Consider the following 26,708-nt stretch of genomic DNA (forward strand, 5'->3'; position numbering starts at 1 on the left):
ACATAGGCTGCCATCCTGAGCTTGTCCTAATTGTGTGGCTTTAATTATAAAATCACATTTGCACTTAAAAAAATAAGTGTAACTGAAATCCTTACTTTTCCAACACCTGAATCAAAACCAGAGGCAGGGTGGGGGGCAAGAGGGGCTCACACTGTGGTCGGTCTTGCTCCTCCCTTGGCACTGGCCTCCCCCGCACCACTCCTGGGGCAGAGAACCGGGGAGCATGTAGCCTCCTTGTTTCCAGCAACTGCTTTCTCCAAGTCTAGCTTCTCCAGACACCAGAAGGGTTTAGGCTTCATACTTTCCGTGTCCTGGCTAATAATCTAATGGGGGAAAGCAAAGCATTTAGTAAATTGGAACAACGTGGGGTTAGTCCTTGGTTCATTGGGATAGCTCAGATATTGAAAACCACCACCAGTCATTAAATGTGGGTATTCAAGAATGGTTTAATTTGAGAACCAACTGTTAAAAATGTTACTGTGGGGTCATGGGACCTCTACTTTATGTAGTCCTTTAAAGTCCAAGTCTGGGTGTGCACCAAATTGGCTTCTAGTCTCTGTGTGGTTCCCCTTACTTAGAAATGCTCTCTGCACGCATGTGCCTAGGCTGGTCAGGGAGAGTGCACACCTTCTTAAATTCTTCGCCCCAGCTTCCGGTGCCACTTTTGGTCCTTGCTGAACTTCCTTTCTTACTCTGTGCCGTCGTGTTTTGGTAAAACAGTATTTTCTCTTGAGTTAGTAGTTGTGAGAAGTGTCCCAAACCATTCCCTTCCCCAAATGCAGGGTGAGAAGCTTCATCTTGGGCTCTTAACAGCAGCTTCTATCATTAAATCTGCCTTGTGTAATTAAAACACAAGAAACTTTCCTTTGACCAAAGGCACACGCTTACTTGAGGCCATTATGAGAAAATAATACTCGTAACTTTTAAGTTTTGTGGTTTTAAATTATTTTAGTGCCACGGGCATGTCGTGTTGTTCTTAGCAATAACAATAGCTGAGCCAAAGTTCCACTTGTATCAGTAGAAAGATAATGGAATCAGTCATCCCGGTGTGTTTTCAAGGAAAACAAGGACGTAAGAAACAAATAGGGGCCTACAGCTCTTCTCGTTTTCTTTGAAGTGTTATTTTTTTATAGTTTGAATTCCAGTAATCTGAAATTTTTATATTCAGGTTAAGTAAAACTTGAGAAATCTTAGAATGGAGCTCCTGGCAATAATGTGTTCCACAAAAGCATCACATAAATAATAAATAATAAATCTGTTTTGTGAGGCGATCTTAACAGAGTTAAAAAAAAAAAAAAACCTCAGGGCGAAATGATGTGGGGTGGCTGCTCAAAAGTAAGAAATGCACTCTGAGAGCTTCCTGTGGAAAGGTCTTTCCCCTCCTAAAGCACGGAAGCTGTGTTCTTTTGGGTTCACGCGGCAGAAGTTTCTAATATCCTTTCAGTGTCTGTTACATAGTATTTAACATTAAATGTGGCAGTAAAATCATTTTTCAAATGATTGTAGAGTAGCCTTTTTGAACAAGTGGGAGGGGGTTGTAGTCAACAGTCAAACACATACCAGCAAACAAACCTCTAAGAAAGAAAGAAAGCGGATTGTGGAAAGTCAGGAGACACACATTTAATTCAGAAGACAGTTGGCAGAATGACTTTCATATGCTTTTGTCTGTTTTTGTTTTTGTTTTTGTTGTCTTGTTTTTTTTTGTTTTTTTTTTTTGTTTTTTTTTTGTAATCAGCCTTCTGAAAATAATTTTGCAACGGACTTTCATTTCAGTTGGAAGAAATCCCTATTTTCCTGTATATTTAGCATGATCATACACTGGTGGCATTTTAATCAAAGCCAGGATTTTTTATAACTTGTTTTAATTTTAAAATGTCTGTCTTTAGGATGTTGTCGAACAACAGTATTAAGTACACATATTCTCTCATAATAATGGCAGAGTGCACCTGCCAGCTTTAGACTGAGAGCTGCTGAAATGGCATAAAGTCAGTAAGGAGCAGAGTTGTTTTGTTAGTCCTTCGATACGAGAAACAAAGCAGAAAATGAGGCAACCCAAGGGGAGACTTTCCTGTCGCAATCAATCAAGATTTCTTCTGAGGTGGATTCCAGTTAAGCAGACATCTCAGATTTGCATCAGAAATATTCGTCTTCTTGATTACAGTAACAGTGGAGACCTGAACCAGAGGCAGGCTGTGTCCCCACTTAGGTAATTACCACTTTGTGACTTACTAGTTTGTGAGAACAGGTCCAGTAATAGATTGGCAGCAAGTACCTGTTGCTGCTTTTCTTGCCACTTAACCTGGTCAGTATTAGTGAGACAGGCTTGGCGGTATTTTTGTGGGGCCAAGACGAGGGAGATGTATTCGGTGAGGGCAGTGACCTTTAGCAGCAGGGGAAGTAGGTGTTTGGGACTGTTGTTGTCATGCATGGGGTCTTGGGCACAAAACTATATACTCTAACGTGCACCAATGAAGACAAAATTTGTGATCATTAGTGGGAGTCTCCCCCTGCCCCCCCCCCCCCCGCCACTGGCCCCAGAGTTAGCCCTGATTTTTTTCCTCCTTGCACGTGCTCCTGCAGGGGTTCCGGGGGAAGGTTCCCAAGCAGTTGGATGGCCACTGATCATGAGACTCAGGTGCGCCGTTTCAGAGTGTGGCATTCATACCCCCCTCTGCCCCCAGACCATCTGGAACTGAGCCCACAGCTGATCCTGGGGAAAGCGCATGTAAAATTTGGCAAGAGACCTTTAGTTTTCATTTCTTGAAGAAACAGATTTGGAGCCTCTTTTGCTCTTAGGCATTCTAGATGGCATTGGAATGGGCCCTCCTGACATGTTTATCTGGCAGTGACTTGTATGCCCCGTACAGCCCAGTATAATAATGATAATGGTGTCTTTCCCTGGCAGAGGCCCTGGCTCGACTGATGGATTTTCCAATTTCTGGATATCTTGATGGACACTCGTGAAATCACGACAATAATTACATTTTCATGTTTTATCGCAGTTTACTTGACAAGATGCCAGTTTTTCACCTAGACCTCAGATGGTATTTTAAAGCAGGTATAAATAAATTTCTGCATTCATTACTTAACATTTCTAAACTTTAAATTACAAAATATTACAAACATAAAGTTACAGAGAATAATACAAGTACTCATGCTCTCTGCGTACCTTTCCTGTATTTCCACTTGTACTTAACCGTAAAACATTGCTCACACTGTGGACTTGCCCGTGGCCCCTCCCTACCCTCATCAGATTCCTGTCCTGTCTTCTTCAAGTGATGGCTACCCGGAATTTGGCCTTATCTTTTTCAGGTAACATTCGCTTTTCAGTGTTTAGGTAAATTTTTATTGGAGGTAACCACCTGAGAATTTTTACAGTGTAACTTAATGATAATTATAAGAGAAATATTTTACAGATCAATCAATAAATACTGTAGGTGAGTCTTCTGCAAGTTGGGCATTTGATTTTATTTTTCAAGAAATGATCCACTTGGGATTAGAGGCTATGTTATCTTCATTTTAACCATTTTTGAAGATGGCAGTTCTCGAGATCTTTTCTCACCCTTTTGCTTAAAAAAAAAAAAGAAAAAAGCCAAAAACACTGAATCGCTGAGGGCTTTAAAACAGCATATTTCACAGAGGTAGAGGATCCAGACTGATACCTTAAAGATACTGTTAAGTTCTTCTCTAACTCTGGGGGCTTTGGCTCCAGTTCCTGGCTACTTAGAGGGCAGTAAGGAGAAATGTTTTTCATTTTAAGGAAAACTAGACTTTTATCTTGGCCACGACTCTGTATTCTCTCCCGGAGCCTCTCTGCTCCCTCGTCCACTGTACAGACCCAGGGAGGCAGCTCTGGGCGGGGGCGGGGGGGGGGGGGAAGCGGGGCCAGTGCTGCGCAGGCAGGGGCCTGGAGTCCCCCCAGCTGGCAGCCTTGGCTGAGGTGTCACCTCTCCTTGCTCCTGGCTGAGCAGGCGGCTAGAGCACAAACCCATTGCTGGAGGCCTTAGACTGGAGATAAGGGGTTTGGTGGCATTTCTTTCCCCCGCCTCCTCTTTCTTTGTAAATTTGATGACGGTTCCTTCCATCACTGCTTAAATACTAGACCATCTCCCCGGGTCTCCCTCCCTCCCTCTTTACATGAAGATGTTGGGATGTGAATGCACATTTCTTCTTCAGGAAATATCAGGGGATATTTACCAGCCTATCTTACCGGCTCAGAAAGAGGAAGTTATTATAATCAGATTCTAGCAGTGCCTTTTAACCAAATCTGAGAGGCCTTTTTCTTGTGGCTGTTAACTGCGTCTTTCTTCAGATCTAAGGGCCGTAAAATGCATTGCATTCAGGCACCTGTGTTCTAAGTAGAACAGCCTTTAAAAATGTAATTGAAGGATTTTCACTTTTGTGGAGTCGTCAGCAGGGTTGATATTGATCCGCGCTTTCGGGTGGCCCAGAAGGGGAGCCTGCAGCAGGCCGGTAAGCCCTCCGAGCCTTCTGTCTAATTTGGCAGAAAAACACAGAATGTAGGACAACAAAAGAAGGCTCCCTTTTCCATAAAAATTCGTCCTCCCACCCACCCCTCTTCCCCAAAAAGGGGACTTAATTTTTCAGCTGCACACAGTGATTTGGTGCTCACTCTTGCATTGAAACAGTTGCTGTCTGAACAGGCAGGAAACAGTTTTCTTTTAATTGCTGAAATCATTCGGAAGTGCTGCGTGCCCTGCTTCTATACAGCAGATGCTGTGCATTAATTGGCCTGCGTAGAAGTGACCCAGGGTTCCTTGCAGCGGGCCCAATTTTAGGCAGAGGGTTTAAATAGCTTATTTATTATTGTGTATAATCTGGCGTACATTATGTGCTCCTGCACGTGTCGTATTTCATGGTCTGCAGTTTCTAATGTCATGTGGGCTTCAAAACCTGTGTTTCTCTGGTAATGTACTAGCAGCAGGTAAGCTCAAAATACCATCCATCAGGAGCTAATTTTTTATCCAGATACCACAATGACTGATGAACCTGTCTTTTGTGTGAATGTTTAGCACAGTAGAAAGCCATATGCCACTGGCACCGTTTCCGGGGCCTTCTTTACAGTTGCCGGAGAGGAGGCTTACAGGGGGAAAACCCTCCGTGACATTATGTCCTCTCTCCTCCACTTAAAGGATAACACCTTTAAAACAGCCCTGGTTCTGGACGACAAAAGAGGGTAGGACCCATCTCAGAGGAAAGCTGACTCCCGTAATCATTTTCTTTATCAGAAATAGGACTGCACACTCTTAATAGGGAACCTTGTTTTGTTTCTCCCCGTCTGTTCCAAACAGACCTTCGCCCATTAGAAGGGCCTCCCCTGTGTGGGAAGAGCACAGCTGTTACTGTAAACCTCATCCCGGCACTGTATCACCCCCATTTTGTGGCTCTGAAGGATGAAATTGAGAAATGGGATACTGTGCAGTCAGCCTTTACATCTCCAATTTTAGGCCTTTGCCATCATTTTCATGCTTTTATTCCAAATCAAATAACATTAGTGAGCTACACCACCTTCTGATGAATGTCTGCCCTCGAGCACAGCTTTCAAGTCTGGACTTTTGGGGGCTCCCTTTTATGTTTGGTGGAGGTCTTTCTTCCCCCTCTCTCTGCTCGCGCTCTTCCTGCACTTTTCTTTGAGCCTTCTTCGTGCATTCGCAGTCAGCACGATACAAGTTGCCAGACGTGTCCCCGTCTTCGCGTGCTTTCCAAGAGGGACGTGTGCTGGAGAAGGGTCTGTGTCTTTTCATCTTTGGGGAAGGAGGGAAGCGAACTTGGGAGAAGGATATTGGGGGCTTTAATCAGAAATAAGAAGGGGTTTAAATCATTAGCACAACAAAGCATACTATAAGCTTGAAGATAAAAGTCTCTGGGGAAAGAGTCCTCTGAAAATAAATGGAACTTGATAGATTTCCATATCATTTATAACTTCCCTTAATTACACTTGGAAGACTTGCCAGTAAAACTGGAAAATTGGCAGCCTATATCCATTAGAGTCATTTTGCCGACCATGGCAAGCAGCTGGCTTTACTGGATTTTATTTCCCATCACTCACAATTAATCATCAGCTGGAGATGTCTGAAACTCTTCAGCGCAGAGCACTGCCGGGTGACATTCAGGCCTCCTAAACATGCTAAAATCTGCTGAGTAAATGGGCCGAGTTTTCTCTCCAGCTTACTCATTTTGGAGCGAGGCAGGCCCCCGCTTAATGAGCGCTGCGCTCTGATAATCGGATGCGAATGTGAACCTTGACCCCATGTCAAAGGAGAGGACGCAATAAGCCGGATGAAAGATACAGGACTCAGGCCTCCAAACTTTACACCAATTAGACAGGGAGCGGAGAAGGACATCAGGCTGACTAGGTTTATCGAAAAGACTTGCGAGGCTTGTGACCATTTTGTAAGCCCAACGTCGGAGACCTCCTGTCACAATCAGTGAGCCTTTATCAGATGATGCACAAAAGTGTTACAGAAGTGTGTGCACGGAGCCTTCGGGAGCCGCGCGCTCACGTGGAGCCGTCGGGGCCAAGTTCCCCACGTCAGCGCTCCGGGCCCATGCCGCGCCTGCCTGGGCTTCGCAGGCACCTGGGGAAATGGAGGCGGCGTCACCGCGACCTCGTGAGCCCCGTGGGCAGGCCAGCCACCACCGCTGGACTGGAGGCTCCCAGATCGCGGGGTGGGGGTGGGGGGCCCTGGGATGCCCTTGGGTGCGGCGGGCCAAGCCCGGGTGGGGCGCCCTGACAGCGTGGCCCGCGGTCCCCGACCTTGGCATCCACCCCACGTAGCTCCTCTGGCTGGGGTTGTTGAGGGATGACATAATGTGAATTTAGAACACGTCCGCGTGTGCGTGTGACTCGATTCTGCTGACCAAGACGGACCTCTCTGTTTTGTGGGGTCTCAAGGGACAACTTCCAAGACTTCTTTCTCTTTCAGGGATGAATGAGTGAAAACAGACTAGAAAACCCATTGCTAAGTGAAAAGAGAGGGAGAAGTGAGTACTTCACATTCCACCTGGACCGAAGTAGAGATGCAGACTGGCAGGTGGAGGGAAGGGACCAGGGGGGGAGCAGGAGGGAGAGGAACCGGATGTGGGTTCGGGGCAGTGCTGCCAGTGGCCCCTTGGAATCCGAGGCGCTTTCTTTGAAGTCCTTTTAATCAAACTGCCAGAGGGACTTAATAAGAGTATTTTCACTTTGGGACTTGCCCCCCTCTCCTGCTTCTCTGTGTCTAAATCCAAGGTTTTGTTTTTCTGAGTAGTGTGATTGGGGACCTCTGCTTGAGTCACCTGTATGGCACCTCTTTGCACATCACGCAGGCTCTGGGCGCCCGGGGCCAGCCAGGCAGGATGGCCAGGGGTGGCAAGAGCAGAATCCTGTGAACTTGCCCCGCGCTCCAGCGGGCCCTGGTCTAAGCACCAGTGTGACCAGCTCATGTCGGGTCGTGGCCTGGGCTCCGCTGCCCTTTAGCACAGGTTCTATGGTATCCTTGTCAGGTTGGTCTTGCCCCCTTGGTGTGACTTGAAACTTCCGGAGTTCATTTCTTTTTCATATTTGCATTAATTGTGACTTCACTTGAAGATCCCGGAAAGAACGGTGAGGGGCGCTTGGTCTGGCCTGCAGACCCTGAGCCGGGCCAAGCAGCCGACAGGGAACAGACCTGCTACGGGGGGTGGGGGGGTGGGGGGTGGGGTGTGCCCTCCCCCATGAAGCCCACAGGGCCCGGGGTCAGGGAGCCCTGGGCTCTCGGTGGGAGGCCGGGTGGGGGGCAAGCTCACACAGGTCCCTGCCATGGGCACTAGGCCAGCTGTGAAGGAGAGAGCTACCAGCACCTGGGGGGGGGGGGGCGGGCGGAGGGGGGGCTGGACAGGGGAGAGCTGGTTAGTTTGGATAGAATTTACATTCTGTTGTGTTGGGTGTCAGATCCATTTCCAGAAATCCCCCCTGGCATCTTTTGCCAGGATGCCCAGTCGTCAGGTGGGGACGCCGAGCAGAGAGGCCAGCTCTGGCCCCTCAGCCCCCAGGAGACCGTGGTGCAGGCCCACCAGGGGTTTGTGAGCGGGGCCCCTCCAAGGGAGTCGCCCTTCTCCCGTCTCGCTGGGCCCCGCCTGCCTCTGAAAAGAAAAACGGCCCCGGAACGACGACTGGAGGGGGCACGTGTGCCAACGCCCACCTGCTGCCCCCCTGCCCTGCGATGAGCGGCCCTCACGTGCGCATCCTCCGCTCTCCACAGGATGCAGATGCCAGGAGAAAATGAAGCAAAACGGGCAGTGAGCACAGAGCTTCAAAGCCCAGCTCCCCAGCTCAGCGTCTCTCCTCCGTGCCAGCCCCGCAGCTTTGGCAGCCCCTGTCCTAGGTTTCTGTGCCAGGAGAAGGCAGCCCACCACCTGATCAGAGGAGGAAAGGAATGCACGGGGCGCAGGCAGCCCCGACTGCCAGCGAGACAGCTTGTGCCACACAGGGGGCCGGGGGCAAGGGTGGGGGGGAGCTCGGAGATCATCTGGGGATTTCAGGAAAGAACATTCTCCAGGCGCTCCTGCCACACTGGGCCAGCGCCACCTTGGTGGTGTGAGTGCCCTGGGGCCCCACCCCAGGATGCCCACCAGCACCCCAGAAGAGCCAGCCAGTTGCCCTGGGAAACAACTTTACCATTTCAAAGACTGGGAGGAGGCCCTTTTTCAGAGGAGAAAAATCCAGTCCGCTCCTTGATCCTTCCCCATCAAGGGCAGCGAAGAGAATAAACAGAGCCGCCTTTGGTCACAGCTGCCTGCTGCTGGAAGCCCCAGGCTTAGCCCCGGGAGCTCATGCCAGCTCCACCTGGACTGGCCCCGCCACGAAAGGCAGGTGAAGCTTCAGCCAGTGCCTGTGGGAGCTACCGGTCTCCTTGCAAGGACCGGGCAGAGCTTGAGAAATCCCTCCCTGTGTTGGAAGGCACTTTCCAGGAGCCACCTGGTTGTTACTTGGCGTGTCCTGCAGAAGTTGAGACCGTGGTCCCCATGGCTGGCTGCTGTTCCCGGCACCCCCCCCCCCCCCGGCCCAAGGCGATAGACAGGAACACTATTTTTTGGTCACAGCTTTCCTGAGATAAAATTCACATCCAGTGCAGTTTGGCCCCTTACAGCATGAACTTGGTGGTTGTCATGGCTTCACAGTTAGGGGTGCAACCGTCACAGCATTTTCCTCACCCCTAAAAGAAATGCTGTGTCCACCAGCGGTCACTCCCCTCTGCCTCCCGGCCCCCAGAACCCCCAGATTTCTCTGTATGTAGAGATTTGCCAAATCTGGACATGTCACATTAAGTGGAAAACATCCCATTTTGCCACATCTCTGTAGCAAAGGCAGATTCAGAGACTGATTCCCAGGGGAGACCCCACAATCAGCCCCCCTAATCCTCCAACATCAGGGATTTTTTTCCAGTGAGGATTTGATGATGATAGAGAAAATTGTCCTTCTCTGTTGTCCCCCAAGAAGAACTTGGAACATGAAGTATTAGAGGTCGTTGCTGCTGTTTGGATAACATTTCAGAGCATTTGACAAAGAATCTCTTGATGGCTTCACTCTTGAGCATTGTTGCAAAATTACAACGATTTTAAAACGTGTGTCCTTTTTCTGTTTGCTCTTCCAGGTAGCAGAAGGCCAGGAAATTTGTGTGATTGAAGCCATGAAAATGCAGAACAGTATGACAGCTGGGAAAACTGGCAAGGTACGTCCCCAAGTTCCCAGTAGCCCTTGCCAGCTCTGTGACAGGAAGCAGAATTTCCACCCTTGGATCTTGGATGGGTAGGCCTGGAAGGGACCGTGGAGGTGACCCCTGCCAGCACACCAGGACATTAAGATTGGGAGCTCTTTTCACTTTGCATCCGTGTGTCCCTGCCTCGTGGAGAGTCTTTGCGATGTGCAGGTAGTCCAAGAACAATTGTTCTTCACCTTAATGTCTTTCAAATTAAGGACTCTTTAATTTTTAATGTTTACATCTGTCTTGGAGGCAGTTAGTTATCTGAGACTCAGGTGACACAGCAGGAAATGGTTTTAGAGATTGCAAAAATTAATGTAACTCTTCAAGATAATTTTTCCGCAAAGAGAACAATTCAATGTTAGATCAAGAGGAGCTGAAAGCCCCATGCACACATGTGGGATGGCATGATTTAGGAAGGAGAAAAGGTGCTATATTTGTCCTGAAACTTGTTAAGAGTAAAACTTCTTAAATGTGGTTTCTCCTTGAAGAAAAGAGAAGAAAAGTCCTTTTAATAATAACTTCATTATTCCCCCTGCTTCTAAAAAGATGCCACTCGTAGCAGAATGAGCCTTTTCTGAGGAGGGTTTGGTTTGGAAGTGTCCGGTGTCCTGGAGGAGGCGGGGTGGGGTGGGGTGGGGAGGGGAGAGGACCATAGGCATCCTGCCCTGCAGCCACGCCTGGGAAGTGAGACCAAGCCTTGGGGACATAGGTGCCCTGGCAGGTGCTGTCAACTCACAGTGTCACTTGCAGAGAGATACAGCCTCTGTCACCCCAAAAAGAAATGAGGCTGATGTGCAGACAGTAGGCCTGGCTGGGGGGACAGAGGCCCAGTTTATGGTCATTGGGCCTGGAGCTGGCTGGTCAGGCTGGAAGAGGCTGTCGTGGGCTGTGCCCAGGCTCCGTGGTGTTTGGGAGAGGAGAATCGCATGATTTGGGAATTCTGTTCTCGACATCTGATTTCTTTTCTAAAAGCGGACCAACAATCGTTTCTGTTCCTGTAGAAATCGTTGCATTTGCTCCCTAGGGTTAATTTAACATTTATGCTGCATTAGTGTCAAGAAATTTCCAGGCATGATGAAGACGTGGCCTTATCTGGGGGGATCCAGAATATGTCTATGTCGTCGCGTGCCAAGGGCCCGTGTTGCTGGACCGAAGTACTAACACAAAAATGAACGCTGTCTTAGCTCCCAGAGGGAGCGTGGAGCCCTGGTCTGTCAGTGTGTTCTGTGCCCTGTGGCCTCACTCACAGTGGCTTCTGGGTTTCATGTGGAACTTAGCTGATCCCTGGCCATCGGCGGCCCAGAGTTGCTTTCAGGGTGTCGATGGGCTCTGGGTGAACTTGTACTCTGGCCTGACCCCTTTCAGCTAGAGTCTTTCCTGCCCATCCCATTTCCTTCTGCCCCTCCCCAGCAGGGCGCCCAGGAGTGGCCAGAGGCCCCTGCACAGAGGAGCAGGCCCCGGCGAGCCTGGGGACTGGCAGCTCTTATCTGGAGGGCCATTTTTCCTCCCGGAGAAACGTTCACAATGGAAACCGGTCCTCATGTAGTAATCGCAGCATGAAAGATACACGCTATGCAAACATCGGAGGCTTCAGATCAGAAAGGGCGGCCGCTTCAGTGCCAATAGCACCTACCAGGCCTTTGAAGTGGCCCCTGCACATGTTCACATCATGAAGGCCCCAGGGCTTGAATTCCAGGGAGAAAAGGTCCCTCTAGCCCTCCGCTTCCCAGTGGAGCAGTGGGGACGCAGGCCAGGGCCCCGAACCAGCCGTCCGGGACGTTCTTCCTGTTTGCCAGGTGCTCAGATGGCCAGGAAGCTCTAGCCCATCGTTTGTTTCCATGCCTGAGCAGAGCCTCCAAGAAATCAAAAGACTGCTTCATCTCCACTCCAGTATCTCCCTGCTCATCTTACATCGGAACACAAATTCGGGAAAGCAAAACTTGATTAAAATTGAGAGGAATCAGTAGAATGTAAGGGCACAGTGGCACAGCTGTGGGAGCTCAGTGCCTGTTCCACATTAGGCCATACAGTACTATCCCTGCAGCCACATGTCTTTGGAGGATTTCATTTCCCGTCAGAAGGAAGTTTATGATCTCAGGCTAAGGAGTTTGTTTTGGCTCGTGTATAATTGTGTGGTATTTTTAGTTTTGGGTTTAACACTAAACCAAGTATATACCGTTAGCTCTCAGAGACCATTTCTAGCACCTGATGCTGTCGAAGAGACTGGGAGGGCTGGCTGTTGAGAGCTCATCCGGCATAAACACACTGAGCTTTTAGGACACTGCACAGACCCACGGGTGCACCCAGCGCTGGGCCCAGGCAGACAGCAGCAGAGACCCCCTGCGCCAGCAGCTTTTAGGACAGCAGGGGACAGGCCGGGGCGGGGGAAGGTGGCGAGTCACAGCCCCCAGCAAGGATGTCCCTATGCTCACAGTTTCCTCTGCCGGCAGGAGAGGACTGTTGTACCTGTGCTCTGGAGCCTGCCAGGCTGCCTCCTCGTTTCCAGAAAAGGAAGATGAGATCTCCCTCATGGTCTACTTAATAATTTTTACCCCCGCCTCCTTTTTTTTTTTAATTCAAGGTGAAATCAGTGCGTTGTAAAGCTGGAGACACAGTTGGAGAAGGAGATCTGCTCGTGGAACTGGAATGAGTATTTATAGCCTTTCCGTCATCACCCAATTTAATTAGCCATTTGTATTATTATTCTTTCACACTCAATTTAGTCAAGCATTTTGCAGGAACACCCCTGTGCAGCAGATTTTACATGGTCATATTTATTCCACATATAGTCAAAACCAACATTTCTGCCAAAATATCACCAATGGAAATTTTTATTGATATAAATACTTGTACATATGATTTGTACTTCTGCTGTGAGATTTCCTAGTGTCAAAATTAAATCAATAAAACTGAGCATTTGTCTAAATATTAGCTTGCCCTTTTTTTGAATGAAGACAATGTACATAAGAGGCTACTGGCTGTGCCAGTAGACTTTAAATACTAGCGTTTCATTGTGATCCTTTAAAACATTTTATATAAACCCCAGTTCTTTACCTCGGTTTCATGAAATTATCATTTGCCACTGTATACTCTGATTACCTACTTCTTCCTGGTTGAGGACCTAACTCCCATTTGTGGCAGTTCATGATTCTGGGAGCCCGCGCAGTACCCACAGGGGGTAGAGGTCTGGAGCTCCCTCCTGCGCTGCTCTTGGCTCTCATTGGGCAGGCGAATGAGCCAGCAGGGTTGGGAGGGGGGGCACCTTAGTGACAGCCGCTCACCGGGTCCCTCTTGCCCGGCCCACATCCCCAGGGCTTTGCTGGGGCTCCCTCCCCTGGGAGTGGTGGGTGTGGCTGCCACAAGCCCATCAGCTGATACCCATCCTTGCCTTTTTGTGTTTTTGTGAAGCAAGTTTCCCGTTAAGAAAAAGGGGCTAAAAATAATGATGATGTTTTTGTGCCAGATGCAGTTAGCGATCACAGTGTACCATTAAGTTGAAGAGTGAGTGAGCTCTCCCAGCGGAGGACGAGGTCACTGAGGATCAGCAGCTGCGAATGCGGTTGCTTCTGCAATTCTTGGAATCCATTTCCTACTTCGCTGGTAAGGAGGCAGAGGCAGAGTCGTGCGCGGATTCGAAGCGCCACTGACAGATTATCAGATGGAGGTGGGTAGTAATTGGTACTTCGTGCCTCGCTAGAATTATTTTAAGTGCTGTTTGTATTTGGAAGCTAAGCTTCCGTCAGGCCTGAAGAACAAATTACTAATGTGTCGGTTCTTCCTTGAAAGGCCCGCCCCGCAATGCTGCTCCTCGGGGCCCCAGGCCCCGGGTCACATGAGCTCCGTCTGCAGTCACGGTGCTCAGCACCTGCCATCAAGTAGGTGCTCAGGACTTTGCTGGGTTCCAGTGAAAAGAACCTTCTGCCAAATAAGGAGATGCAAAGAAAAAAAAAAAAGGCCAATAACAGTACCAGCACTTTTAAATTTGGTTTCCTAAAATACCCGGTTTAATTTTACATGAACATCTTTAGTAAATCCTTCTTTAATAAGCTTGATCTGAAAACTCAATGATGTTTTATAGAGTCTAGAACTACCCCAAAACACAGTGTGTTTTTCTTGAGTTTCTTTTATTATACCGAGATAATCAAAATCGGTTTAAAAAATTACTTTTCTTGCTGCTCCAAGTTAGAATCAATACAGCAGGGTTGCTAAAATCTAGCTGCAACACAAAGTCTACATTTTAAATGTTATCTTCAGATCAAAGCAAAGCAAAATATGACATGAATTCTGGAAACGTCATTTAGGGGAATTAAAATCCTGAATTTCCTTATCCGATGTATTCGAGCCCATGGCCGCCTTTAAGCAGCAAAAGCAACAAAGCGCTACCGGAGAGACAGACTTCAGGCGCAGGCTTGTGACCAGTGTGTCAGGAGACTGTGGAAAGCAGCTGTGACTGAAGAAGAGATCGTCCCCTTTCCCACACACTGAGTGTACAAACACTTGTTTCAAAGGGAATTATTATGCTTCCACCTTCAGCGAGTGCAGGCCAGGCTGGTGTCCCCGACTGATCACCAGGGCTCTGTCCACCTTGGCCCTTCTCACCTGTTTTCCCGCGGGTTGTAGGGAAGGCCATGCTCCCCCCGGGAGTCGTAACTGTCGTGGTGCGGGAGGCGGACCCACTCAGGTGCGTAGGAGGCTGTGCTGTACACAAAGCACTGCAGGGTCCCATCGGTGGCCGGCATCTCCTCCGGGGTGCCCTGCCTGCCCTCCCACTCGAGGACCGTGACCCTCACAGGGGTGCGCTGGTACATGTCGGGGCAACCCTCAAACTCATCCAGGAAGCTGAGCATCTGTTCGTCCACGACATAGATCTCCCCCGCCACGCGGCGCCCCTGCCCTGGGAGGTTAAGCAGCCACGGAATGTTATGTTCGCCGGCGATCACCAAGGGGTACGGCTCCACCGTGCGGCCCCGGCCTTGGAAGGCCGCTCGGCCATTGGCACCGTCCAGCAGGACCTTGTGGTTCGGCTGGCCTCTCTTCAGGGTCCCGTATACGAACACACGAGCCATGCGGGCCGCAGGAGCTGCAAGACAGAAGGGAAGCAGACCGGTACCTACTGAACGTGTCAGAGAGCCGGGGAAGGGCTTTCAGTCCTGCCTGGGGTCGGAGACTTTGGGAAGGTTCCAGGGTCTGCTGGGCGAGCGGGTGCTCGCAATCCCGCTTAGCCCCACAGCCCACTACTCTCGACCATCCTGTGCTGGGCTCCGAGGTGCCAGGAACACCCAACCACCTTTTATAGTCACCCTTCTGGGAAAAGGTACTCATTTAAGAATATACTTGTCAGAGGGAGACAGCCTGTCTCGGGATCAAGCCCTCAGAACCGCTGTTTCTTAGATCGGTTAGTTTTTAATCTTTTTAAAATGACTGTACAAATTATACAATAAATATTTTTTATAGAACAGTCAGAAATACTGGTTAGTGAATATAACTATGTATACGTACACGGTACCTGCATACATATAAGATAGGCCCATGGAATCCGCTACAAGAGGTCATTCAGGTTCTAGTACTAAATTTACACACCGGTCCTGGCAGCGTGACCCAGCAAAACTTCAACAATCACACCTTCCGTGTCCCTTTTCAAGGTCCTAGAGGGTAATGATGCTTCCCTGTGACTCACTGTGACTCAGCGCAGCAACCTTGGCTCTCGTGTGAAGGTAAATATTTACTGCTCACCTGGGTCTGGGCTACAGATTGTTACATAAATTGCTAGAAGTCATTTGTGTAAAAGTGACTCAAACAAAACTAGAAATGGAAGTTAGGCAAGTTGGGCCCCTCCCCAAAGCCTGCATTTCACTGCCCTCCTGGCCCAACGCTGTGTGATGACGGCAGGCTCTGGAAGGAAGACACCGTGCGCAGGACAACAGAGGACGTGCCCGTCTGCTGGCAGCAGCCCACCACCAGCCACGAACAGCTGGAGGGTGATGCCCCTGGACACCCATCAGGTGGTCCTTGGAAAAGTCCCACTTGGCTCACAGAACTTCCACTTCCTGGTATGGGCGTCTCGGCCTCACCCGACCTCTTCAGGGTATCTGCGGAGGATGCACAGCCCCCACAAACCAGCACGCCTGCTGACCTCTCCTCCTGTCCACTGCGTCCCTCTCGGTCATCAGTGGAACATCAGGACATGCACAGGTTTTTGGATGAACCTCAGGAAGGCTCGGCTGTGGGAGAAGCACCAGGTTGGCCGTGCATGTGCACCCTGAACACTTGGCAACATTGGGACACCTTGAACAGGACGGGGACGCACCCAGAGCTCTTGTTCTGGTGACCCTGGTGACCCTGGTGACCCTGGTGACAGGGAAGGACAGAGCAGAGCTATGGGGTGTGGAGGGAGTCATGCCAGGGAGGACAGCACGGAGGTGAATCAGGCGGGAGCTGGAGCACAGGTGCAGAGGGAAGAGGAAGGAGTAGACGCTGGAGCCGAGGGTGGCCGGGGCCGGGGGATGGCACAGCTGGGCACAGAGAGCATCAGCATGAACTGTGGGGACAGCGGGAGCGCACCGGACGGGTCTCTGCGGAGACCAGACACTTGGGAGCAGCCCCGACTCCCCCACGTGTGTATCCTGCCCTCCAGCAGGCTCTGTCCACCGCTCCACCCAGTGCAACCCCGGGTCCAGCCATTTCCCGCCCTCCTGCAGCCTCCGCCCAGAGGGTCTTCCTCCAAAACAGAGGCCTCGCCTCCCCCCCCCCACCCCAGGGGTCACCTGCCCACCTCCAGGCCCCTTCACAGCGGCTTCCTCGGGCCGGCCCGGAGCAGCACCCACCCAGCCCTGCCTCGCCCCAACTTCTCTCCAAGGGGCCTGCTCCCTGAAGGGCCGCCTGTCCTGTTTCCCGCTGGAGTGTTCGGAGCTGGCAGCAAGTGTGGAAACCACGTCAGCTGGTAAGGATCGAAGAACGCGCAGGTGGACAAAGCCATTCAAAACTGGAGACTTGCTCTCGCCATCACTGGCGCCCCAGCTTTCTCCTCTTTGATTAAATGTTTTTTTTAAAAGTAATATGTGTGCATAATGTAACCGTGAACTAGGTCTACGGGAAAGATGAAAGTGCCTACCCTTTCCCACTCCCTGGAGGCCGCACTTTTAAGCCTTAGGCTGTGGCATCGGTATTTATCTGCGTACTGTTGATGACATGCATGGCTACTTCTGGATTTTCCATTTTGTCTTACCTTCCTGAAGCAGGTGAGCTCAGTGGTTTACAGCACAGACTTTAGAACCCAATTGCCTGGGTGGTGACTTCAGGCAAACCACCTAACCTCTTGGTCTCGACTGTAAAAAGAAGTAAAACAGCAGCCTGGCTGCTCCGTGAGGTCGTACCGCCGGTGGTCCCGCATGCCCTGGTGGCTGTGGTCATCACTGCCACCGGTGCCCTGAGGACGCATGCCCGCCTTGTCCCCGACCCTCCAGCGGACTCCCATCAGTGTTTGCTCAGACCCACACTCAGTTCAGCAGCAGAACTATGTAAACACTGTTCTCAGATAAGGCACACAGTGTACTATCATTAACTTCCTTTCTTGGACAACTTTTCTGTTTTCCTTGGAATTAAAAATTGCTTGCAGCTTCCTCCCCCCCACTTTGCTCAAGTTTCTCTGACACTAATTCAGCCTCACATTTTCAGAAAGTGCTGTAAGAATCCTTTCAGCCTTGACCACTGTTAAAGAACAAACACTGAACTCAGGAAGTGTGAGGATGGCATTGCCTTGATGTGTAGGTTGGGCGGCCCCCATCTGGCACATGGAGGGGCGCTCCAAGGACTTGTACCAGATGGAAGCTTTTCACAGGACTGCAGCGGTGGCGGGGCAAGAAAGTTATTAGCAAAAGAACAGGATTGCTCCGGGCAAGGTCACCTTCCCTTAGAGGGGAGCCAGGCAGTCTCACCAGGTGGGTTACTTCCTGTTCTCTGGGCAACGGACAGGGCCCCCGTGACAGATCGCTTCATTGGCGCTGATCAGGAAACTCCTGATCGACCACTTCAGACTACATTTCTGGGGAAGTCTGAAAGGACAGTTAGGTTGGGTGTAAAGTCTTGATTTAGTGCCTTGGCCTAAGTGCAGCCATTTTGGGCCTCTGCTTCTCTTTTTAACACCACCCACTGGGTTCTCCTCATTTTCCCCTGGAGCCCATCCTGTTGCAGTGTGGTACTGCTGCCATCTGGGATGTACCGCCATGCTGCCAAGGGCTCCCCTGAGCCAGTGCAGGAGCCTGGCCCCTGGGTCCCATGGCCCCTTCTTCATCGACTCCCTCATTGTGCTGAAGCTAATTTTCTCCCACCCTCAATTAACAGTGTGGCTTGTTAGAGAATTCTAGAAATAATTTTCTAAAGAACTTTAAAGTCATTTCTTTGTTTTCTGATTTCCCAAGTTCTTGTTGAGAAGTCCAGTGCCATTGGACTCCCCCATCCTCTGTTCAGGACTTGAGCTTTCCTCTCTGGAAACTCTCAAGGTTTTCCTTTTTCCCTTGGATTCTGAGGTAATGGTGTATCTTCTTGTGGGTTTCTTTCATTTATTGTGCCGGGAATTCCCATCTGAAAACTGACCATCTTGGATCGTGGGGAATTTTCTTCTCATTCCTACCTTATTGTTCTCTTTCTTGTCTTCTAATACTCAGGTATTGTGTTTCCTGGATTAATTTCCCAGTTTTCTTTTTTCCAGGTATTTTTCTTTTTTCAAAAATTTTTAAAAAGGTTTTTATTTTTGAGAGAGACAGAGCATGAGCAGGGGAGGGGCAGAGAGAGAGGGAGACGCAGAACCCAAAGCAGGCTTCAGGCTCTGAGCTGTCAGCACAGAGCCCGACTCGGGGCTGGAACTCACGGACTGCGAGACCATGACCTGAGCTGAAGTTGCCGCTTAACCAACTGAGTCACCCAGGTGCCCCCCAGGTATTTTTCTTTATAGACTAATTTCCAGGTCTTTTATGAATTTGTGTCTATTTCTTGCCATTGTATTTCTTTCCCAGCACAAAACCATCTCTCATCTTTGGGAAGGTATTATCATGCGTTTGGTTTGTTGTTTTCATCTTTGCCTGCTTTGCCTCTATTTTGGTGTGTTTCTTTAGATGTTTTCTTCAAATGCCAGTAATCCTTGGCTGTTGGCCTTTCATATTGAGAATCAAGACACCGTATAGGAAATTAAAGCTCTGTGTGCTAGGGAGGGAGCCTGATGGTCGACAGGCCTCATGTGGGGGATCTGGGTGCAGGTTTGGGGGGTGCCAGATAATGATCTACAGGTATGCAGATTTTCCCTCGATCCCCATTTTCAGGGTGCCACTCACCCCACCCTCAGCTGGACCTGACGTCCCCAATACCAAGCCTCTCTGGACAGTAACCCACCTGTTCTCTGCAGGAAGCAGGGAGACTGGTGTCTCTGCTCCCTATAAGGACGTTCACCCTCTCCTCCTGTTTCTACTCTGATCCTTGTCTTCACACGCCCATGGGTCCAGAGTTCCTCTGCTGCTCTGCTCTACCAGGTGGCTAGCTGCTTGCTGGCTTCTTACTATGCAGGGTCTTAGGTTTCCGGTTTCTCCAGGCTGCTAAGTCATTTTCTGTCTACCATCTTGTCTTTCTGGGTCACTAGAGTGATTTTTAGGGAGAAAGCAGGCACAGAAGAGCCTGTTCCTCTTGTGTCTCCCTCACTGCACCACCCATCCAGCCACTTCACAGGGCCCTCAGCCCCTTCATCTTTCCAGAGGCTCAATGTGAACTGGGATGGAGGTGGGAGTTTGGAAACCACTTGCTTAGAGGGGCACTGAGGAGAGTTTATGGCACCACTGACTTGGGTGTGTTTAAGGTCGCCAAGAGAAAGCCAGTAAGGTAGCAATCATGGGCACAGAGAGGGCTGGTGATGGCTGGGGGGACAGAGAGAGGTCTGCTTATAGAGGGGGAATCCTGTCTGCTGAGGCAAGAGCAGGGGGGAGAATGGGAAGCAACCACAGGTAAAGGCCACCACAGCCCTCAGGGAGATGCAGGCTGTGTACCCAGAGGCCTCGTGTTGAGTGCAGGGGTGCACGCTGTAGGGAGCAGAGCTGGTCACCCCAAAATATGCCTCTTTGGCATGAGGATTATTTTAGGATGAATATTTTTAAGAAACACAGGAGAAACTCTGATAGAAGTTACCCTTTATATAAGAGTCATTTACATCTATAAGGGGTGTCTCCATACATTATCTTCCCAGCTCTACCAGCAAGCAGAAGATGCCTACATCTCTAGAAACTATCGATGCCAAAGGCAAAGACCAAGAGATGCACATCCTTGCCCTTGTTCACTGTACTTTGCCTGAAGACCTCCCATAGCCGGCTTCCTGGCCCCAAGATCTTCTTTTGCCTTTTGCTGGAAATGGTATTTAAGGGGACGGTTGTGGGTCATGTGCGGAGGTACTCCGTTCTCCTGGGTCTCCCCATGTATGCAGGAGGTATATGTGTTACAAAACTTGTGTGTTCCTCTCCTGTTAATCTTTTATTACAGGGAGTGTCTCAGTCAAGAGCCTATGAGGGTAGAGGGCATATTATTTTCCCTCCCCACATAAAGGAGGAGATATATTCGCCTCTCCTCCGCTTGCTGTGAAGGTCAAGGGAAAGACAGGTTGGTAAATGGGCAGCATCCAAAAAAAAAAAAAAGTGGAGCAAGGACAATAGGAAAGAGTGCACCCAGGGCGTGGTGAGGGGGACCCTGCCTTAGGACAGATGGGTGGCCACAGGGACGTTTGTGCCGGGTTGCCTGGCCTTTCCTTAAAATAGGTGATGTTGTCTGTCCAGGATGGGGCGGGTGCCACCAGGGCTGAGAACTTGCAGAATGGAAAGAGGTTTAGAACAGTCCTACTGGAGAAAGCCTGGGCTTTGGAATAAGAGCCATAAGATGCCAGAGCAGGTTCTGAGCAAAGAAAGTGTCATGCTTCCATTATTCAAGGGATTCAATTGCAAAGGAAGGAAAGAAATGCCTCATCCAGGAGAGGAGAGGGGAGGAAGGACAGAAACTGTGGTCAGAGGGCTGCAGAGGATGGCACTTCTGCAGGGGCTGATTACTTCCCTGCGATGACCGGCCCTGGGCCAAGTGCCACGTGCCATCCCAGCTTACCAGATCCCCAGCACCCCGTTAAAGACGGGTGGCGGTACCTCATTTGAGGGATGAGCAAATTAAAGTGGTCGAGGTGAGGCTCCCTGCACAGAGCCTGTGGGGGCAGCACCAGGAACTGGGCTACATCTACAGGACTCTGAATGCCTCCAGGGCTCTGCACTTCCAGATCCCAAGGGAACTGTGACCCTGTCACGTACAGCCCAGGACTCAGGCTCTGCAGTGACAGTGCCAAGGACATACTATACTCTTTTTCTCTCCCCTCCCTTTGTTTTGACTGAATTTTATTTGATAAATCAATTACTTCTCTGTATTTCTCTTATTTTCAAATTTTTAAAAATTGTGGTAAAATACACAAAACATAAAATTTACCATTCTAACCATTTTTAAGCATACAGTTCGTGTTAGGTGCATTCACACTGTTGTGCACCCATCACCACCATCCATCTCCAAAACTCCATCTTACAAAACTGAAACTCTATACCCATTACATAAGAACTCCCCATTCCCTGTCTTCCCACCCCTGGCAACCCCATGCTGCTTTCTATGAGTTTGGCCTACTCTAGGTACCTCACATAAGTGAAATTATATAGTGTTTATCTCTTTGTGGCTGGATAATTTCACTGAGCATAATGTCCTCAAGGTTCATCCGTGTTGCAGCACATGTCAGAATTTCTTTCCTATTTAAGGCTGAATAATACTCCATCATATGCATACACCATATTTGTTCATTCATCCACCAAAAGACATTTGGGTTGCTTCCACTTCTTGGCTATTGTGAATAATGCAGCCACGAACATAGGATTGCTAGATCATATGGTTATTCTATGTTTAATTTTCTGAAGAACCTCCATATAGTATTCTATTAGCAGCTGTACCATTTTGCATTCCTACCTGCAGTGCACAAGGCCTCCAATTTCTCCACAGCACTTGTTACATTGTTTTCTGATGCTTTTTTTGATAGTGGTCATCCTAACTGGTGTGAGGTGGTATCTCACTGTGGTTTTGATTTGCATTTCCATAATTAGTGATGTTTTAGCATCTTTTCATGTGCTTATTGGTCATTCATGTATCTTTTTTGGAGGAATGTCTATTCAAGTGCTTTGCCTACTTTTTTATCAGGTTGTTTTTCACTATTGAGTTCTAGTTCTCTGTATCTTCTGGGTATTAACCTTTCCTCAGATGCATGATTTACAAATATGTTCTCCCATTCCATAGGGGGTGCCTTTTCATTCTGTTGATTGCATCTTTGATGCACAGTTTTGAATTTTGGTGTTGTCCAATGTATTTTTACTTTTACCATTTTTGGTGTCCTATCCAAGAAATCACTACCAAATCGAATGTCAAACTTTTGCCCAATGTTTTCTCCTAAGGGTTTTATAGCCTTAGCTCTTCTGTTAGGTTGTTGATCATTTTGAGTTAATTTTTGTATGTGATGTAAAGTAAGGGTCCAGCTTTATTCTCTTACATATGGATATCCAGTTTCCCAACTTTTGTAAAGACTGACCTTTCTCCATTGGTCTTGGCACCCTCATCAAAAATCACTTAACTATACATGCAAGGATTGATTTGTAGACTCTGCCGTCTTCCATACCATACTGTTTGGATTACTGTGGCTCTGCAGTAAGTTTTTTGAAGTCGGGAAGTATGAACCTCCAACTTTGTTATTGTTCACGATTACACTGCTTATTTGGGGTAGCCTGGTATTCTTCATGAATTTCAGAATGGATTTTTCTATTTCTGCAAAAAGTCACCTTTGGGAATTTTCATGACAGTTGCATTAAATCTATAGATTTGGTAGATCTGGGTAGTCTGAGCATCCTAACAATATTTAATCTTCCAATCCATGAACACGAGCTGTCTTTCCATTTATTTGTCTTTAATTACTTTCAGCAACATATTGTAGTTTTCAGTGTACAAGCCTTTTACCTCCTTGTTAAGCATTTTACTTGCCTGATTGTTTCAGGTAGGATTTTTTTTTTTCTTTTTAAGAGAGAATGAGAGAGTGTGTAAAAGTGGGGAGACGGGCAGAGAGAGAGAGAATCCAAAGCAGACTCCACGCTCAGCCCAACAAAGGGCTCAATCCTGGGATCGTAATCTGAGCTGAAACCAAGAGTCAGATGCTCAGCTGACTGAGCCACCCAAGCGCCCCTCAGGTAGGACTTATAATACTACACTGAAAGAAGTGGTGAACAAGACAAGGATGCTTGCTTTCTGATCTTAGAGGAAAAACCTTTCAGTCTTTCACCATTGAGTATGATGTTAGTTTGGGGATTTTTATATACAGCCTTTATTATGTTGAGGTAGTTGCCTTCTGTTTCTAGTTTAAGTGTTTTTACCACAAACTGGCATTGAATCTTGTCAACTTTTTCCCCTTCATTCTGTTAACGTGTATTACATTGGTTATTTTCGTATGTTGAACCACCCTTGCATTCCTGAGACAAACTCCACTTGGTGGTGGTATATAATCCATTTAATTCTGTTTGCTAATATTTTGTTTAGAATTTTTGCATCAATCTTCAGCAGGGATATTAATCTGGTTTTGGTATCAGATTAGAATGCTGCCCTCATTGAATGAGTTTCATTGAATGAGTTTGAAAGTGTCCCCTCCTCTTCAATTTTTGGGAAGATTTGGTAAAATTCACCAGTGAAGTCATCTGGTTCTGGTCTCTGTTAAGGGGTTTTTGATTAGTAATTCAATCTCTTTTTTGGTTACTCTGATTTTCTATTTCATCACAATTTATCCTGATAGGGTGTGTTTCTAGGCATGAGCCATTTCATCCAGGTTTCAATTTGTTGGCACACAGTTGTTCTCTTATAATCCTTTTTATCTCTACTAAATGGGTTGTACTTTTCCCTCTTTCATTTCTGACTTTATTTATATCTTTTTTTCTTCCTAGTAAATCTAGACACAAGTTTGTCAATTTTGTTGATTTTCTCTATTGTTCTTCTATTCTCTATTTTATCTCTGCTCTAATCTCTATTTTTTCCTTCCTTTTGCTAGCTTTGGGTTTAGTTTTCCTTTCTGTTCTTTGACGGGTTCATCCTGTCTCCAAGGGCTGCGATGAGGGTGACAGCCAATAGGACATGCAAAAAGTCTACTTACATGCACCAGATCCTCTCCGAACCCCAGCCAGAGCTAGCTGAGAATATGCGTGTGATTCATCCAGGCTGGGAGCGGGCAGCACTGCCACAGCAGAAGGGAATGCCACCTCCTGAGGCTCATACATTACTATGTTTCAGCCTGGTTAGAGTTTTGGATAAAATGCAAGAGTTTAGGAACAGCTCTAGGTGAACCATCTGGGCTTTTCCAGAGGAAACTGAAGAGTGACCTTTAGAAGTGGCTCTGTCTCTGCTTTACTGTGGCGTATCCCCCCCGGGTAGGCCTCTTCTAGGACACTGATGGCCTGGCCAGCCCTGTGGGCTCAGACAGCAGTGTGGGCTGAACCCTTGTAGGGTGGCCTCAGTGTTCTACAGATGGACGTTTAAGAACACAGTGCATGGTAAGTGTAAGGAGATGCACTGTGGCACAATGACAGGCCTGAATCAAATCCCCACCTCTACCACTCAGCAGCTGTGGGTCTTTGGGAAAAGTTATTTTCAACCTGGGTTCATCCCATCTCTAGTGACTGCTAATTGTGTGTCCAGCCTCAGAACCCAATGAATGTTCTGAAGTTCTCCACCCTACCTCCTTCGTTAAGGTCTTATAAAAATATCTACTGGCTTATATTCTTCTCAATGAAGCCTCTTAAAAAAATAAAAATGAATATTCTACATAATAAATGGGAGAGGGAATCACGCCATATCAATTACTGGTTGGGCGTTGATGAGTTTTCAGAGCCAAGAATCCCTGGGAAGGTGCTGTTACATAGAAATGATCATGGTTAGGCCACAGGTTGTTAACTTCGACTCTGTGGAAAATCAGTCCAGTAGCTTTCTTCTACAGAAGATAGCTTTTTCCCATAAAAGAAAACCTAGCAATAAAAATTAAACTTCTTTACTAGGAAAAAATGTAGCTAGCTAGAATGACCAAATTATAATAGTCTACATTTCATCTCTTGTATCTTTTACTACTTATGTAAGGGGGGGAAAAAAGAATTAACATTTTGCATTTCTGGCTCCTTTCATAAGAAAAACATCATTACCTTTCTGATTGTGTTTTGAACAAACACAGATCCTTCAGGAAGAAACTCATCCCTGTGGGGATTGAGAAAGGATCAGAGTTAAGCACTGAAACAAGCAATTAATTCCCATTAGAGGATTAAGGCACTCATGTTCACTTTGAATCAGAAAAACAAATTGTGAATAAAATCATGTACAACCAAGAGGTTACTTGTCAAAGTTAATAAATTAGAGAATTGAAGGGCCAACTGGAATGCACAGGGGAGGCTGAGCACCACAGGCAGGCACACTGGTGGGGTTTCATATTTGTGGGATAAGATCGGCCATCCTCTTTAAATGCCACAGAGCCATGGCAGGGACTGGGGCGGGGGGGGGTCATGGTTTGTTAAGATGCTGTCCTTCTGCTAACAGATGGGGTCTATGAGAGGACGTCTAAAAGTGTTTTTCAACCCTGTTATGTCACCATCCACCACACATGGATTACCCTACAATATCAATGAGAGAGACACATGAGATGCTAACATTATTCAGTGTGGCAGGAGCCGATTCTAAATGACCTGAAGCACCATCTCTGCCAACATTACCAGCGTATACAGGACTGAGTGGGAGGCCACTGCTGCACTAAGGTCTCAGGACCCTCCACTTGGGAGTCGAGGAGCCCAAAACTGAACCCCTGTCCCAAACCAACCGGTGGGGAATGACGTGGACAGTGAGGGGTCAGTAGGGAGGTGGGACAGGCACAGAAACTTTTACTTCAGCAAATTTTGGTTGCTTTAGCATTGTCAATATTTCAGAACACGAAACCACCCGTGGAAGTGCCCATCTGGCCTGGCGCTGCTGGAAACGCCTGCCCCTTGCTCAGCAGTTTTCAGTCTTCAAACACAGCCCGTCTATAGTTTCGTATTTCATCGCTGAAGCAGAAATTGAAAGTGATTACGAATCATTCCCATAATTGTTGGATTTTTCCTGCTTAATTTTTTTCTTAGCCACCTGGTGGTAAGAGTGTAAAAGGCAGGGTTGCAGTAAGAGTTTATTGTGCTAGTTTACAAACGGCAGCTATCGCAAAGGCTGAGACCACATTTAGAAACACACGTACCAGGTGAAGCAAAGGGCTAATGGTGAACTGTTCTCAAACTTACCGGCAAAGGGACTTCAATGGGCACCAGCTTCTAACATGAAAACAACCTTTAAGTAAAGGCACCTCCATAAAATATTCATCCCGCATGGATTAAAATGTAATGAAATGGGGAAACGTTAGTAAATCTGTATGTTTTCTTGGATAATTCATCAAGCCGCTAACACTGTTCACTGCCTGGTGTCAAGTTAAGAGGGTTCGAGAAGGTGGGTGAAGTGGCGGGATTTGGGTGGCACAAAACTCAGTGCCTAGGAGCCGGCCCTGCCTCTTGGCACTGCACTGTTTCCAGAAACACCTGCCCCAGAGAAGTGTGCGATTGTCGGGCCTGTCTTCTCCCATCTTCTCCCCCTTGTCCTGCCGTATGAAGCCGCTGTCAGCATTGGCTCCTGCAGACCCCGGCCACCCTGTCACAACTGAGGACCCACTTCACCAAAGCCAGCTGCCACCCTAGTCCTTCCGTGGCCACCAGCCGCCCTTAGCAGATGTCACCAAGTGTGGCCGGATCTCGGTAAGAAGCGCGTGTGCTGTGCGTGCCTGCTCTAAGGAGGGTTTTTATTTTATAGAAAACTCTGGCATCTCAGTCA

General features: G+C 48.2%; 2 protein-coding genes across 7 annotated transcripts in view; one reads left to right on the top strand and one right to left on the bottom strand.

Annotated features, from left to right (window-relative positions):
• The window catches only part of PCCA (propionyl-CoA carboxylase subunit alpha), a 414,072-nt gene extending 401,505 nt beyond the window's left edge, over positions 1–12,567 (top strand). For all 4 annotated transcript variants that reach the window (XM_047081502.1, XM_047081516.1, XM_047081510.1 and 1 more), the window contains 2 exons: positions 9,636–9,713; positions 12,328–12,567. In XM_047081502.1, coding sequence (XP_046937458.1) covers positions 9,636–9,713; positions 12,328–12,396 — 147 coding nt within the window. In that variant the 3' untranslated portion in view covers positions 12,397–12,567. The remainder of the gene's footprint in view (positions 1–9,635; positions 9,714–12,327) is intronic.
• A 409-nt stretch (positions 12,568–12,976) lies between these two features.
• The window catches only part of GGACT (gamma-glutamylamine cyclotransferase), a 48,160-nt gene continuing 34,428 nt past the window's right edge, over positions 12,977–26,708 (bottom strand). Inside the window, exons 3-5 of one of the 3 annotated variants that reach the window (XM_047081532.1) lie at positions 25,013–25,064; positions 23,974–24,111; positions 12,977–14,826 (exon numbers count right to left, since the gene is read on the bottom strand). In XM_047081532.1, coding sequence (XP_046937488.1) covers positions 14,342–14,826; positions 23,974–24,097 — 609 coding nt within the window. In that variant the 5' untranslated portion in view covers positions 24,098–24,111; positions 25,013–25,064 and the 3' untranslated portion in view covers positions 12,977–14,341. Of the gene's footprint in view, positions 14,827–16,971; positions 18,479–23,973; positions 24,112–25,012; positions 25,065–26,708 lie in introns of those variants that run through there. The other 2 variants (XM_047081551.1, XM_047081541.1) reach the window with 2 other exon arrangements.

Source organism: Lynx rufus, unplaced genomic scaffold (genome assembly GCF_022079265.1).
Source record: "Lynx rufus isolate CCGP_SWC_20201006 ecotype Redwood Valley unplaced genomic scaffold, mLynRuf1.p SCAF_1, whole genome shotgun sequence".
Classification (NCBI taxonomy): Eukaryota; Metazoa; Chordata; class Mammalia; order Carnivora; family Felidae; genus Lynx; species Lynx rufus.